The following is a 15429-nucleotide window of genomic DNA, read 5'->3' as shown; positions in this document are numbered from 1 at the left end:
GACCATTGCAAAACCCCTTGCACACAGAACCAACAGATGGAAGTGGGGGGGGGGGTGCAGATCTCCATACATACCAGTGCAAAAGCAGGGGAAAGGTAAGTCAGCCCCAGTAGAGCCAATGGGGCTCACTCCCAGGGATGAGTGGACGGGAGAAAAGCCTGCCAGCGCCTCCTCTCCCAGGGAGGAGCCCGTCTCAGTCCCTGGGCTCCCTGGACTCACTCCCTAGGCTCGCAAGCCTGCCAGGGGCTCACTCCTAGGGATGCGTGGACAGGAGAGAAGCCCGCGATTGACTCATTTCGCCTGGAGATGGACTGGTAGCTCGAGGATCGACATAATGAGCACCCCTGCTCTAGGGGCTTGCTCAGCAAGACTGCCACCCCACCTCCGCTTTCCTGGGAGTGAGCCCCAGTGACTCTGAGACTTACTTCTGAGTAGACACGCGGGCTTGCTCAGCAAGACTGCCACCCCACCCACGCTTTCCTGGGAAGCGGAGCCGAGCAGAGCGGGCAGGGGGCGGGGCCAGGGGCGGAGTTTTTTTTTCAGTATTCGCTCCATAAGACGCACACACTTTTCCCCCCACTTTTTTGGGGGGAAAAAGTGCATCTTATAGAGCGAAAAATACGGTATATATTGTGGGAAGTCTTTGGGGTCCAACAGGCACAGTGCATATCTCCATGATGGAATACTTCTTGGTGGAGATCAGGCCATCAACTGATGGTGAGATAGTTTTGACCTCACTGCAAAATGGTTACTCCCAGGAAAATGTGTATAGGACTGCAGCCATGTTCCATATCAACATATAATGGAATCTTGGGCATTGGTACATAATTATTCCTCTTCATGCACTGATATGGAAAGCAATTTACAGGGATTGTATTAACCTAAGCTGCTAGGGAGAACTGTTGTCCGTAAATGTGGAATACCTTCCACTTTAGAAAAACCCCACACTTTTATTGCAGCATATACATGCTCACAAACATACTGCCAACTTTAATGCCTAATTTAACAAGCTTCTGGCTAGGATTGAAGTTCTGTTGCAGACCGGAAGGCACATTTGTTCACTCAACACCTTCCCAGCTCCATTTCCACTGATGTACTCATACCACGACAGATTCCATGCTGTTACAGATGCCACCAGAAGTGGCTTTTTAGGTGCACAAGCAGTTGTAGCAGACAGAGGGGAAAGCCTCACTGTGTGAACAGTTCCACTCATACACTTCTACATATCCAAACCTATATCTTCAAGCATATCCAAATAATGGAGCATGGTCTAATTAGGACTACCTTCTTAACTCTGTGATCAACTCTGATCCAGTGCTTCTTGCAGGCAGTTTTGTTTTTAAATGGGCTAAATTCACCTCAAGAGAACTCAGTTTTGATGTTTGAACTTTACTCTGAGCAGTTTTGCCTAAAGAAATGCTGAGTGAAACAACTGCAGAACAGCTTCATTTTGAACAGCTGCCAGGTTATTCTGATAAACAGACTTTAACCCATACCATGTTGCTCAAAGAGATAAAAGGCCAGGATCTAAGCAGCTATTTTCAGCATATCTAGGAGCACTGGGGAGTGCCTGGTAGTATTCAGTTGTTTTTTTTCCTTTGAAAAGCCCATGGCCATATCACAAACAACTTTTGCATACAGAACTGATGGTAAAAATGTTGGGATCCCAGCCCTAACCTTTTCCTAACCTATCAACTATATATTGTGTAACCACTTTGTTTTACAAGGCATGTAGGCTTGGATCTGAGGGTGATCTTCTTGCATAGGCAGATGGCTCGTGTAAAGTGTCCCTGTTCTCTTCCAAGTCCCTCCCGCTCACTGTAGCCTCCTGCTCTATGTCATCATTTCTACCTCCATCAGTTTAAGATTCCTTCCAATAACATTTTATTTCCTCAATTGCAGGAGAAGTCAACCTATTCCAGCATTACCATCGGTAAGTTGATTTTGTTTTCTAAGATGATGCATTTCATAATTTAAGGGCCTGATCCGGTCCTTTTCTCCCTCTTCCCAGTGATGCAGCCACACTTGAATTCTGCAGGGGGCAGTCCCAGCGGTCTCCTCTGGGTAAGGGAACAAATGTTCCTTTACCCAAGGGTAAGCCTCCAAGACCCAGCTGAGCCTAGTTAGACATGTGCCAGTTAAATAGCTGTCACAAGTCTGTGTGGACCCAAGACAGAGAATTGGGTCCAAGAAAGGGGCTTGGATTCAGTGGACGCTGCTACCGCCAAACCCTGCCCCTTCCCAGACCCAATCCTACCTGTCACCACCCCATTCCACTCACCCCACCCTATCCCACCTTCCCAACCATTCTACCCGAGTCAGCAACACATGGGAGAACTCTTCAGACTCCTGGCATTCTGCTAGTGCACAACAACCTGGTGCTATATTGCTTTCTGCAACTGCCATAAGGCAGTATGGTGGCAAAACACTAGTTCCATGAGTGGAGCAGATTGAATTTACTCATGAACTGTACCTTCTTTTTGCATCTAATTAAAAAGATACGTTTGAAGCTTCATTTCATAGATGAACTAAGTACCAAGATATACTTACTGTTTTACGTCTCATGTGAAACACGTCTAAAATGCAACATGGGAGTGCTATCTTATTTGCATACTGGTTTCTTTATAATAATAAGTACCTGTGAATCTATAGATTTTCAGTTACAAGACTGCCTGTTTCCATAACAAAGGAAAAGGGGAGCAGATTTTTAAAAAATGTTCCAAAGAAAGGGAGGTCCTAGCTCTGTTCAGAGGGAGCTCCAAATGACGAAGCCCCACTCTGCAGGAGGACCGGATGCTACCCATAATATTTGTTTTAATTTGACTACAATAATGCAAAGATGTACCCTTTATAGTTATCTCAGCTCCTCCTGGAAAACAAGTTTTCAGCTTCATGTTGGACCACCAATTAATGCCAACTAATCACTGGGCCATTACACTATGACCCACTTTCCTTCATTAATAAACTCAAGGCAGTGTATATGGGGTTTCCAGACAGTTTCCCATCCAGGGACAGGCCAGACCTAGCTATTTTTTAACTTTAACAAGGTAGCAGATATGTGCCTTCAGGCCATGCCCTGGGACTTTGTAGGGAGTCAGGCTCCAATCCTATCCGACTTTCCAGCACCAGTGCACCTGCAAAGCAGCCCCAAGGTAAGGGAACAAATGTTCCCAAATGTTGAGAAGGACTCTGTGACTTAATCCCCACCATAGGATGCAGTGCACACTCCATTGGCACAGCTGCATCGGCACTAAAAAATTGGATAGGATTGGGCCCTCAGTCATTTGCAATGGGCAAAGACAACTTTAGCACCTAGCTTCACTTGAACAAGACTAGTAAAGCAAGAGAGTAATGGTTAAAAATTGAAATAACTTGTGTCAAGACTGATTTCCCTTCTGTGTCTTTGCAGAAACCAACCCTCCCTGATAGAGACCACCTAAGTACTGACGGTAAGCAACTATTACCACTGTTCCAGCATTTGTTCATCGTCTTAACTTGGCATATTAACGATGGGCAACAGTTCTTTGAAGAGCTGCAATAATCAAGAAGCAGTTTTGATTTTGTAGAGCAGGTGCCAAACCCCAGCCCACAGACCAGATCCAGCATTCTGGAAAAGCTGTCCCTGCACAGCGCTGAGCTTTCCAGTCTGCGCCACAGTGTCTTATCTTTCAATCTGATCTCCGCCAAAACTTGTGCTGGGCAGCTACTTCTGCTTGGAAATCGGGGCACTGAGCCTGCTAGGGCAACGGAAGCAGCTGCCCACACGAGTTTCTGAGGAGATCAGATTGAAAGATATGACACATGGAACAGAAAGCTCTGCACCACACTGGGACAGCTTTTTCATGACGCAGTGGTCCACAGTTTGGAGTCCACTGTTGTAGAGGATCCTGCTCCAGTACTAGCTGTTAGGATATCACTTCATGGTGTCTATCGAATTGTTTTAGACAGTCCAGTTTTGCTACCATATCCAACATATACCTCATATCACAACAGTCTATTAAATTCATTTGCTGGGTATTAAGGATTGTTTCGGGGAGGGGGAATGCACATAGTAACAAACAAAAGCAGAATGATTATAAAGCAGTGGCTGAATCTTTAGCTGCTGCAACTGCAACGCAGCGGAAAGTGGGTCATCTCCTTGCTTTTATGGGTTTGGCCAGTTCCATACAAATCTACTCAGATTCATTTCGATGCTTTAACTAACCAAAGCTCTCTTTTTCCAAACACAGATAAACCTATTCCAGCCGAACGCCGCCGGGGTTCCAGCCAAGATATGCCTCTTCCGCCCTTACCACCTAGTGTCCAAAAGTAAACATTCCTCATTTGCTTTTCAAATGTCCTTATTGCTGCAGGCAATTATTTCCAGAGTCTAGAAGAAAGGGCTCCAAAGGGATAGGAGTACTATAAGGGCAGGAGGAACTTGAGGCTGACCTTACTAGGACAGACTTGATGGCAAGACAAAGGTGCTCCAGCTCCAGGCTCAGCTACTATCCCCATTCATATAGCACCAACACTAAGGCTTGAGGCTTCACTTATCACTAAATGCATAATGGTTACCAAAAATGGCAACCATACATTTAACTCCCTCACTTTCAACAATAGGTTGAGAGTATGAGAGTTCTCATAGTACATGCTTACATTGCAACATCCCAACCGTCTGCTTTTGTCTATCTTTGCTTCACAAGGGTGGCTTTGTGATGGGAAACCATACAACACAGCACCTATTCGACAAAGATGGGGGAGGGGGCACTACTAAGAACTCATGATTGTGGTTTAGGCACCAAAAACCTGTTTAGCCTATTGTGGTCCTAAGATGCTTCATACTTTGCTTTAGTACTCTCTCTAGGCCAGTGTTTTTCAACCACTGTGCCGCAAGGCTGCCTCAGGTGTGCCACGAGATCAGAGCAGACAGGCAGCAGCCGCGCACACTGGGGAAGCGGCTGCTTTGAGCCTTAAGCGCAGCAGAAGGAAAAGGAGCAGGCAGGCAGCGAAGGGGCTGGTCGCAGCTGCTTTGCACCTCCTGCTGTCGCTTGCTCCTGCTCCTGAGCAAGACGAAGGCTGCAACCCGATCCTGATTTACCCAGGAGTAAGCCCCATTCACTATTATGGGGCTTACTTCTGAGTAGGCACACCTAGGATTGGGTATTAAGTTCTTACCTCCTCTGCGTGCTGACTGGGCGACCAGAGAAGCTTGGAGGAGGTCCTGGCGGGTGGAGTGAGTGAGAAGGAGAGAGTCAGGAGCAGGCAAGCAGGTATGAAGCGAGCGAGTCTGCTGAGGCCACCAGCCTAAGAACTGGCTAGCTCAAAGGGTCCTGGATAGTCCCTTTTCCTTGCCAGTTTGCCTGCAACTCCCCAAAGTGACCCTTCCTGCATTGCCTTTTAAGGGAAGGGCATTGGGCCCCAATCCTCTCCATACTTACCTGGGAGTAAGCCCCATTGACTATAATGGGGCTTACTTCTGAGTAGACATGCCTAGGCTTGGGCTTTTGGTCACACTTTTTTTTCTTAAATACAGGAGCAGGCAATTGGCACTTCTTCCCACCCCACTCCCTCCCACAGACACATTGCCCCCCAAATCTCATAATTGCAGTCGGCACCTCTCTTACTGTCCCTCCCCTCACTCATCCCCACCTTCCAAAGGTTCAGAATCACTTGCCTCATGTTCTCTCTCTCCCCCCCACTCCAGCTGAATCCTGCACTTGTTTCAATCATGTCTCTTCATTGCCCTTCACCCCACAGCTCTCCTGTATGCTCAATCTGACCTCTCTTTGCCAACACTTTCTCACATAACACTTTAATAACATTTTTCATCCTTTTCACAATCACACATACTTTCCTCTCCAAGCTTCTTGTGCGTTTCTTTGTCATGTAATAATATAATTTTATTAATTATATTAACAATTAATTGTAATGTAGTGATTTAATGTAAGTAAAAAAAACTGGTAGTGTGCCTTGACAATTTTAGTGCCTTGTCGGTGTGCCATGAGCTGAAAAAGATTGAAAATGGCTGCTCTAGGCAAACATTCTGTCGATTATTCTTGCTTCCCAAGTATTGATTCATAAAACTTTTTTAGCCATTCCACAGAGCCAGCCACTCCATTCAGGACAAGCAGAATTCTTATTCCAGTTTTATGTAGCACCAGCATGGGTAGTTCTGTCCACAATAAGCAACAACATTCTCCTACAAGGCTTCATTCCCTTGGACTCATAACTGGTGTAGTATGTGGACACACAACTATCCGCCTTGGCAAATTGAAGGCTTGATGAATGGTAATGTGCTGTTAGGATTGTGTTTGTACAGAAACCTGTGAAACTGTACTTTCGTGTCAATCCTGGTCTTCAACTTCCAATTCCAAACTTTGATGCAGGTCAACGATTGGGGGGGAGTGGGGGGAAACTAAGCTGCAAAAAGAGTAAAAATATCTTGACTACTAGCCAGCAAAGAAGCAACAAAATGCTATTTCCAGCAGATGAAAAGGCATCACCAGCTGAAAACCAGAAATCCAAACACAATAGATTGGATCCTAAATATTGCAAGTGATGTTCTACTTGTAGAATGGGGCTTTAGAGCTCCATCCAAAGTTACTCATGAGGGTTGTAGGCCCTTCAGCAACAGCATAGGATGTGACATGGGGACTGCAGCTGGAGGACAGCTTGTTGAAATCCTGCACCTTCCCTTCTGTGGCCTGCATGACTAGAACTGCCTTTCAAACCGACCCTATCTCTTACAGATATGGGGTAAATGAATGCTTGCCAGAGAAAATTGTCTAATAGTCAAGATACAAAACTTTCCTGGGGGCATGCATGTAAGAACAGACAGGCTCATAGTTTTGCACCCTTATGTTTTTATATACCATTGATAACGTTAGGTAATCTTTTTGGTTAAAAAGAAATCATTGCAGACTGTCACTGGCAAAATGCAGATATCTCAGATATCATGAATGCTTTCCTGCACTTCATTAATCTCTACCCATTTCTTTCAGGCCCTTGCCTCAAAAACCACCACTCTTGCTAAGTAAGTCCTCTTTCATTTCACTAGAGAGTTGGTTTCAAATTCAAGCACCTTGATCTGGGTGTTGCCTCTTATGATTGTTACAGCAGGAGTAAAAAAATTCATTTCATGCCAATAATGTGACAGCAAGTGGTCAGTCTTGAGCAAAGTAGTTCATAGCAAAAGCAATAGCCTAAAGCAGTGATTCCTAAAGTCCTGCTTAGGAGGAGGGAACCACATAAGTATTTGCTGGGGCAGGGGGATTGCAGCAACATGATCCCCAGGTTGGATGGGAGGTTTTTGTTTTTTTAAACATCTCCAGCTAACCCTCCACAGGGCTCCCCAAGCCTCTGTGTGAGAAAAGGGCACCGCCGGTTTTTGTTCTGGTTATTCACACTTACAGAGCCCTGTGGAGGGATCCCAAGACACCCCCCCCCAGACCTCCCAGGACTCCAGCACTAGCTAGAGGTAAATAAATAACCCCCCTCCTGTCCCCTGCAGCAGCATGATTCTGGAGTTCGAGTTGCTGCAATCCTCCCTCCCCACCCCTTAAAGGGGCAGAGGTAAGTGCTTCCCTGGCTGGTGGGTCACAACCCACCAGTTTCAGCCTAAAGCAAAGCTGTGCTTTTTATGTCTTGTAAATAGTCCTACCTTATGATTACAGTGCAAAGTGATTTCTACATGGATCAAAATTTACATGTTACACTTTCTCTTCTTCAGGATCTCCAGAACCTCCTTCAAGCCGCAGTTTAGGTACTTCACGCAACATTCAGGCTGGTCCTAATACGTTAGAACAGGTACAAACTCATTTTTCCAGCAATGTGGTGGAAGGGCCATGGGTCTCACCTACTTCTGATCAAGCACTCAAAGGGTTCTTGCTCCTAGAAATTCTTGGAAAATTCTATTACAATTGCATTTCATTATAGTCAAAAAAGAAAATCTAAGGGCACAATCCTGACCAGCCCTTGGGCCTACGCAAGTCCCTTGGGCTGGCCCAGGAGGGTCACATACCTGCCATAAAGCATGTTCGTGCCTTCTCACAAGCAAGCCACGCCAGCACACAGAGGTGTGCTGGCACACAGAGGCTGAATCCAGAGGTGGTTTGCATGGCAAGCCTTGCATTGGCCCACTTGGGCCAACACAAGGCTCTGAGGTGGGTGGGGTGGAGGCAAGGGGGAGGCGTTCCAGGGCAGAAGAGGGTGGGTGGTGGGTGGTGGGCAGCCCCAGGGGCAGGTGGGTGGGGAGCAGGAGGCGGAGCTGGGATTCAGCAGTTATCTGGATCCCAACTCGTTCCTGGGAAGTTCGGAGCGGCTTCAAGCCGTTCTGCTCTCCTCTGACTTGGGGCCAGTGTGCCTTACCTCTGGCTGAGCCACTTTGGGCACCTAACTTTGAGGTGGATACAGCGAAAGCTTCTTGGCTTGCCTGTTCCAGCACAGGGTAGGAGTGTGCCCTAAGTTAAATAAGCAATTATGTACTTTTCCTTAATAAGGAATTAAATCTGCATCAATTTCTCATTTATGGTGTAGCTGGAGGGTTCACTGGAAATCTAGTCAAGTAGTAACCACATTCTGAGGAAATATGAGGAAGAATGTGGTCAAGAACGCTCTACACATTACATCATTATCTTGAAAAATAAACAGCCCAGTCCTATGCTGAGCTGGAGCAGACTGCCTGTGCTGCATCTAACACCAGGTTTGAAGTGGATCCTGAGCAACTCAGAGTAAGGGGATTAATTTCCCCTTACCCCATGTCACACGGCAGCCACCTCAATGTGGCTACTTGGCTCTGCAAAATCACTGGCACAAATCCGAGCCCGGTAAAACGCTAGGCTGCTCAGGAAGGGGGTTGGAATCCAGTCTCCGTGCCAAAGGCGGGTCCCACCCTCCTCCCAGGCCCAGTCCGCACACTGACCCACCCACCCTAGAACACCCCTGAAACATCCTCCCAAACCCCCCTCGGCCAGCACAAATTCACCGTCTCAGAGCGGCATGGAGGCTGCATTTGGCCTCCATAGGCCGGCTCATGTCTTCACACCAGCCTCACCAACTCCAAGTTGTTATAGACATGCTTTACGAAACATTTGCCTCAGTCCTGGGCCACCTCAAGGGACTTGTGTCAGCCCAAATAGAGCTCTGGATTGCGCTCAAAGTCAAATAAGGGTTGTATCTTTTATTACTTTTGAAATTTTCAAAGATAGGTTCCAGAATGCAAAGTATGCACACAGTTATAAATGTCACATGCATGTATACATCTCAAATTGTTCTGATAAATCTACACAAGTAGTGGTTCAAGATTTGGATATGCAGGTCATTCTTACACTTTGTGTTCCTAGATAATTTTAAGACATGACAGATCTCCGTTATGTTGCCTTAAGCAAACTCATTAACACCCTACTTTTTTATAGGATCCTGGTGTGCATGGTAAGGCATGGTATATGGCTTCCAGTGATAGAAAAACAGCTGAGGATGCATTATACAAATCAAACAAGGTAAAAAGATTAATTGATGCTGATTGTAATAATAAGCATAGTGTTTTTCTGAACAGAAAGTGCTTCACAATCATCATCTTGATGCAATTCTTACAAGTAAAATAAGGACAGATGAGCCTCAAATAAGATGAAATTGCCTACTAAACCAGGAAATGCACATCCCTTTAAGGAGATAAGCAGTTTTTTTGGAAGCAAGCTGTCTTCCACCACTTGAATAATCAAAACACTATTCCCAGAAGCAAGGGTGATGATAGAGGTTGGCCATGTCTGGCACTGACCAAGGGCCCATCTTACCAGGCCACTGACCACTCAGTATCATTTGAAGTGACAGGACCCAATGCTATCAGGGGTAGAGGGGCAACAACAGAGGTTAGCAAGATCAAGCTAAGGATCCATGCCCAGAGCATCCACATGGCATGAGCAATCACTTCGCCCTCAGTACCAGGGGCACTAACAGCACCCAGCACATCATCAGATTGTGAACAACCTGACAATGGGGGGACCAGTGCAGAACTTCTGCCATGGGACCCCAACAGTCTGGTGCTGATGCTATACAGGAGTAATGTTTACTTGGAAAATTCCATCTTGTTATAAATCCTGCCATGAAGAATATTGGTTCCTTTCCCAGATCAAAAAAATCAGCAAAAAAGACTGTCCAGGAGGCTAATGCATTATCTATTCTTAATCAGTTCTATTTTGTATATACATACATGTACAGTAACATTTTTCTACAGAAAAGCCCATTTCTCAAACAATGCAACTAGCCTAAGCTCTGGGTATAGTGGTGAGTCTTGCATCTAAGAGCTGGTTTCAAGATGAACAATTAAACTTGTGGTTAAGGCAAAACAGATTTTTTCAAAGAGGGCAGGCAGCAACAGGATAAGTTTAGGAAACTTTCCAATCTTATATTCGGGAGAGCTCTTTTGCACAATATTCAGAATCTTTCAATGCGATGATATCAGAAAAGAATTAACAGTGCAAGCCTGGGTACGTCTACTCATATGTAAGTCCCCTGTAGTCAATGGGGCTTACTCCTGGTAAATGTTTATAGGACTTCAGCCCAAGAAAATTTACCTGCTATATAATGAATTAACACATTTTCTTTTATGGTTTAGGATGGCTCTTTTCTAGTAAGAAAGAGTTCTGGACAAGACTCAAAGCAACCGTATACACTAGTTGTATTGTATAACAACAGAGTATATAACATCCCAATCCGATTTATTGAATCAACAAGACAGTATGCTCTGGGCAGAGAAAAAAGTGGCGAAGAGGTGAGTGATTATTTCTTTTGTTTTATACCTTAAATTGGAATTTCAGTTATGTTACATATGGGTGTGATGGTTTGTAAGAGATCTCATACAAAATAAGTCTTATTTTCTAACACGTTGATAAAGGAAGAGAAAATTAGGTGATTTCAATCCAAGTGAGTCCCAATTAAAATGTAGGTACAGTTTATTCTCTTCTTTATCCATCCTTCATTAAATAACTCCCATTGGGAGCTTTTAACTATAGCTATCTTAAAAGACAACAAGGCAAAATTTAATCCACATCATTTATTTAAATGTAGGGACATTGGGCAAAGCCAAGGGGGAAAATACACACACACTTCAATTGAATAGGCTGCAGAGAAGAGAGAATCACCCAATTCCCACTTATAGACATTTGCTTCACAAATGCCTTGGAGCTGTGAAAGTTTAGCCTTAGGACTGGATTAGTAAATCCCCTTCTGTATATTGAAGGGGACTTATACTCATGGAAGTGGTGTTTTATGCTTCACATTATATACAAGAAAAGTGAAACGTAAACACATCTGCAGAAGCAGAAAAATGAGAATGGCTTTTATCACTGTAACTCCTCCATTTCTGGTTTCCCGAGTGCTTATAGCTCAGCAGTAGCTATTTAATTCTTTGCATCCAACCTGCAGTAATCAACTTTAAAAGTATGTGTTGTTGTATATTGATTCCATTTAATACAATACTGAAAGGACTGACTAGTACTGAATACCAACCTGAAAACTAGCCTCTTTGTGAAGATTTTACAGGAAAATTGGAGGGATATTTTGGTATAAAGCAAGTATGTATTTAAAAAGTTGATAGAATACATTTTGAATTTTAAAGATTCTACAGTATCGCATGATTTTGCCTTTTGGGAAGAACATGATTCTCATCTCCTTCAGACTTACTATTTTGTTCCAGTATAAGAGGTTTTTTTCAGTTTAAAGGGACACTCAGTTTTCTAAAACCTTTGTAAAAGGAATCTTAAGCTACTTTTACTGTCATTTTTTTAGTACACAATTTTAAAGGAGTTTTTAAAGTGATGGCATGAGGAATATAAGTCTGAATTTTTGAACCATTTAAATGACAAAAGGTCCATCAAATCCAGTATTTATTCTGCAAGTGGAAGAGGGTTGTGCACCCTCTTGAACAAATATGGGGAAAGTGGCTTGAGGCTTCAGAAGCAAGGGGAGATTGTGCAAGAGCAAAAGGAACAACTTTTGCCCAATGTGTTGTATTGCAGAAGAAATCTTGGAATATTTATCTTTCACATTTTTATAGCACCCTCTCCAAGGAACTCAGGGTGGCACCCCTCCTTTTATCCTCTGGGAGGCCGATAGCTCAAAGTCACTCACTGAATACAATACAACCCACTGAATTTAATTTCAAGTATCTGAAATCAAATTTTGTTCTACTTCCATCTTTCATGAGGGGGGTCCCCTCACTAGAAAATTGAGAACACTGTTTAAAGTAGCACTTTAAAAAATAAACTAGTCCTGAATGTTGTCATTCTGGCATCTTGTTATAAGATAAACTATACTTCAGAAGTAGTTGTGCAGATTCTTTTTATAATTTTTGTATTAAATTGTGTATGCCACTGCTAACCAAGATCCATTTCTTTCACTGGAGGTTAAATGGGCTAAGGAAGGCCAATAAAAAGGAATAAAGACTGCAACTACTGCATTTGATGGTTGCTTCCCCTAACATCTGTTCTGCCAAATCCCAATCCAAGCTCTGCCTGGAGAATTACGCCCACATTTCGCTAATTAGCACCCCTTTTTTACCCAAGAACGACCCTGGTCCTGCCTAGCAGTCCTGTTGGACCCCACCTCCAGGGTAGCTCATCTGTTCAACCTGCAGAGGTCCTCTCCTGCCAGCAGCCTCCCACCACTACAGCAGCCCCTTGGTCCTCAGCAGGTCTTGGGTACAGCAGCCACACACCAAACTCCAGTGTCTCCAGCAATCTGTTCCAGCAGTCTCCAAAGTCCATTCACCCATCAATTTCTCAGTCCATTAATCCAGTCTCCTCTTCCTCAAGCTTTCCTGCTGCTGCTGCCCACACCAAACTCTCCCTTCATCAGGTGCTTTTATGCCTGAGGGCCTTATTGCCTTCAAGTGGCTGCAGCTATGCAGCACACTCCCTGGAAGCCCAGGCCTTACCCTTAAAGGGGCCACTGCTGATACCACATCTACCTCCTCGCCAGATCTTCCAATACAACATCCTAGTGTCATGTTACATGATCAGCAATTCTGAGTGATTAATCTGTTGCTGGACTGTCTCACTTTAGGTGATGAATCAAATGTTTAGATATTCTCCCTCAAGAAGGCTATTCTTGCATGTACAAAACTAGCATGCAGTCATTTCTATGTATGTTGATTCAAAAGTGTCATTGAGTTCATTAGGACTTGCTGAAGAGTGAAGCAGATAACAAACACACTGTTATGAATAAGCATTTTTTTCCTCATCCAAACTTTTGATCCCTCAGACTAAAGTGGTAACAGACCACTTAGTAAGAGAAACTTACCAAAAAAGGGGGGGGCAAGCTTGAAGAAGGATTAGCCATACATCAGTGACAATTTTACTAGTTAGGGAAAATTAATCTGCTGATGCAAGTCAATACACAAAGCTGTCAAAGTGTTTATACAAATAATGAAGAAATGAAGAACACTGAACTATTTTCTTTATGCAAATATGGGGAAATGTTTAAAATTTTAAGTATTTATTGAATGTGTTTTTGCAAGTGTTTTTGCATCTATGGCAAGTAAGCCAACCTGAACTCTGTTTTCTTTATCCAGCGATTCAACAGTGTGGCTGAAATAATAGAAAATCATCAACGACATTCCATTGTTCTCATTGACAGTCAGAACAACACAAAAGACTCTACCAAACTAAAACATATTACTAGAGTATCATAACAGCACTGAGAATCCAATCTGGAAAATCATCAACCTGCATCCTGCAAGATTTTAAGAGCAAGCATTTGAACAACAATGTAAAGCTACAAATTAGTAGAACAAATTTCTTCAAAAGCTTTACCGCAAGAACTGTACTTTGATAAGCCCACACAATTTTGTAAGCAAACTGAAAATTGATTTGATAGTTACCCAAATCTTAAAACTGTTTTTAACTTCAGTTATGAATGTGGCTACTCCAAAGCCACACTAATGCCTAAACTGTTGTGTACTTGAAGTACTTTTTCTGAAAGACATTCCAGACTTGAAGCAAAAAAAAACCCAACATATAAATGTGTGTTATAAGACCTACCTACTAGAGCTTATTGTTCTAGCTTTAAAACGTCCTTAGTAAAATTATCAAAATTACCAAGGACACCTGTGAGCCAAACTACATGTTAAGCCCATTCTTAACACCTACAGCAGGGCTTCTCAAACTGGGGTGTAGCAACGCCAGCCTGTGGGCCCTGGACTCTGCCACCTTAAGGAGCAGGGAGAAAACTGGGACACACTACCCAGGATCACATTGCGAAAGGGGGGGGCGCAAGGACTGGCATGCACTTACCCCCTCCTGCAGCCTCCCGGGGGTGTGGGGAGTCCTTCATGACCTTCCGCAGGGCTCCCCAAGCTTCAGAAAGTGAAAGCGGAGCGATCGCACTCCCACTTCAATTTGTAATTGCAAACCAGAAGTGGAGCACCATCACTCTGCTTTCACTTTCTAAGTCATGGGGAGCCCTGTGGAGAGTCAAAAACGACTTTTCGCTCCCCAGGAAGGCTGCAGCAGGGACTGGTAAGTGTATGCCAGTCTCTGTGCTCCCTTAATGTTGCTATCTTGGGGATTGTGTCTCTGCCTTCCCCACTCCCCCGCAATGACTTACTGTGGTCCTCAAACTTCTTGCAAGTTTGAGAACCACTAACCTACAGGCTTAACTTTTCTTTCAGGCATAGCAGCCACATGGGGTACAGTCTGAACTAAGACTACAGCTGAAGGAAGAGGACATAAACCTTTTGGTCCATCACAGTCCCACTTCAGATGGGGGGGGGTCCCATGGCAATCTGACAAGGGGGGGAACTTCCACTGATGCCAATGGGAACTGAATTATTCTTGTCAAACAGACAGAGAAGGTAGTCAGATCATAATAGCAAAGCAAAGTGAAGGTTTCCTACCATGGTCCCAATTCAGATCAATCCCCCAACGGTTGCTGTTTTGAAAGAAGAGTTAAAGCCATCAGTACTGATGCCTGGGTTACCTGAGTAGTTTTGCTATATACCAAATGAGCCATTTTAAGCAGCAAGCTCAACACAGGATTTTGTTTGCTGGCAAAAATCCTAAAAAAGTCAGGATTTCAGTTTTTTAATGTATTTGCACTGACATCAGCTTTGTTGGATCCAGTTACTTTTTTTAGATGAACATGTACATATTATAAAAATTACTATCATAGTGTATAAAGGTTCATTGTGATCCAATACTTTGTTGTAGCTCTTTCATATTTAAAGTACATCTAACTACCTCTCAAATCCTTTTAACAATAGAACTGTTGCATAGCTCTGCTTCAAGGGGTATTATAAAAAGCAAATTCCTCAGCTTAGTTTGCTACTTGTGTACACTCAAGACCAGAATTCAAGCAAGGTGTTTGGATTTGGACTTTGTAATCTTACAGCCCAGTTCTATCCTGTGCTGGAACAGACAGACTGGCTGGCCTGTGCTGTATTCAGGGGATTTA

The 15429-nt window shown here is 43.9% G+C and overlaps 1 protein-coding gene across 1 annotated transcript in view; it reads left to right on the top strand.

Moving 5' to 3' along the window:
* Nucleotides 1-14297, top strand: part of BLNK (B cell linker) — a 133599-nt gene extending 119302 nt beyond the window's left edge. Inside the window, exons 18-25 of the mRNA XM_066621427.1 lie at nt 1903-1933; nt 3410-3449; nt 4230-4308; nt 6984-7015; nt 7712-7788; nt 9396-9479; nt 10595-10750; nt 13550-14297. Coding sequence (XP_066477524.1) covers nt 1903-1933; nt 3410-3449; nt 4230-4308; nt 6984-7015; nt 7712-7788; nt 9396-9479; nt 10595-10750; nt 13550-13669 — 619 coding nt within the window. The 3' untranslated portion in view covers nt 13670-14297. The remainder of the gene's footprint in view (nt 1-1902; nt 1934-3409; nt 3450-4229; nt 4309-6983; nt 7016-7711; nt 7789-9395; nt 9480-10594; nt 10751-13549) is intronic.
* Nucleotides 14298-15429: the final 1132 nt, after the last annotated feature.

Source organism: Tiliqua scincoides, chromosome 3 (assembly GCF_035046505.1).
Source record: "Tiliqua scincoides isolate rTilSci1 chromosome 3, rTilSci1.hap2, whole genome shotgun sequence".
NCBI lineage: Eukaryota > Metazoa > Chordata > Lepidosauria > Squamata > Scincidae > Tiliqua > Tiliqua scincoides.
The sequence above is the reverse complement of the archived record's forward strand: the minus strand, read 5'-3'. Positions and strand labels throughout refer to the sequence as shown.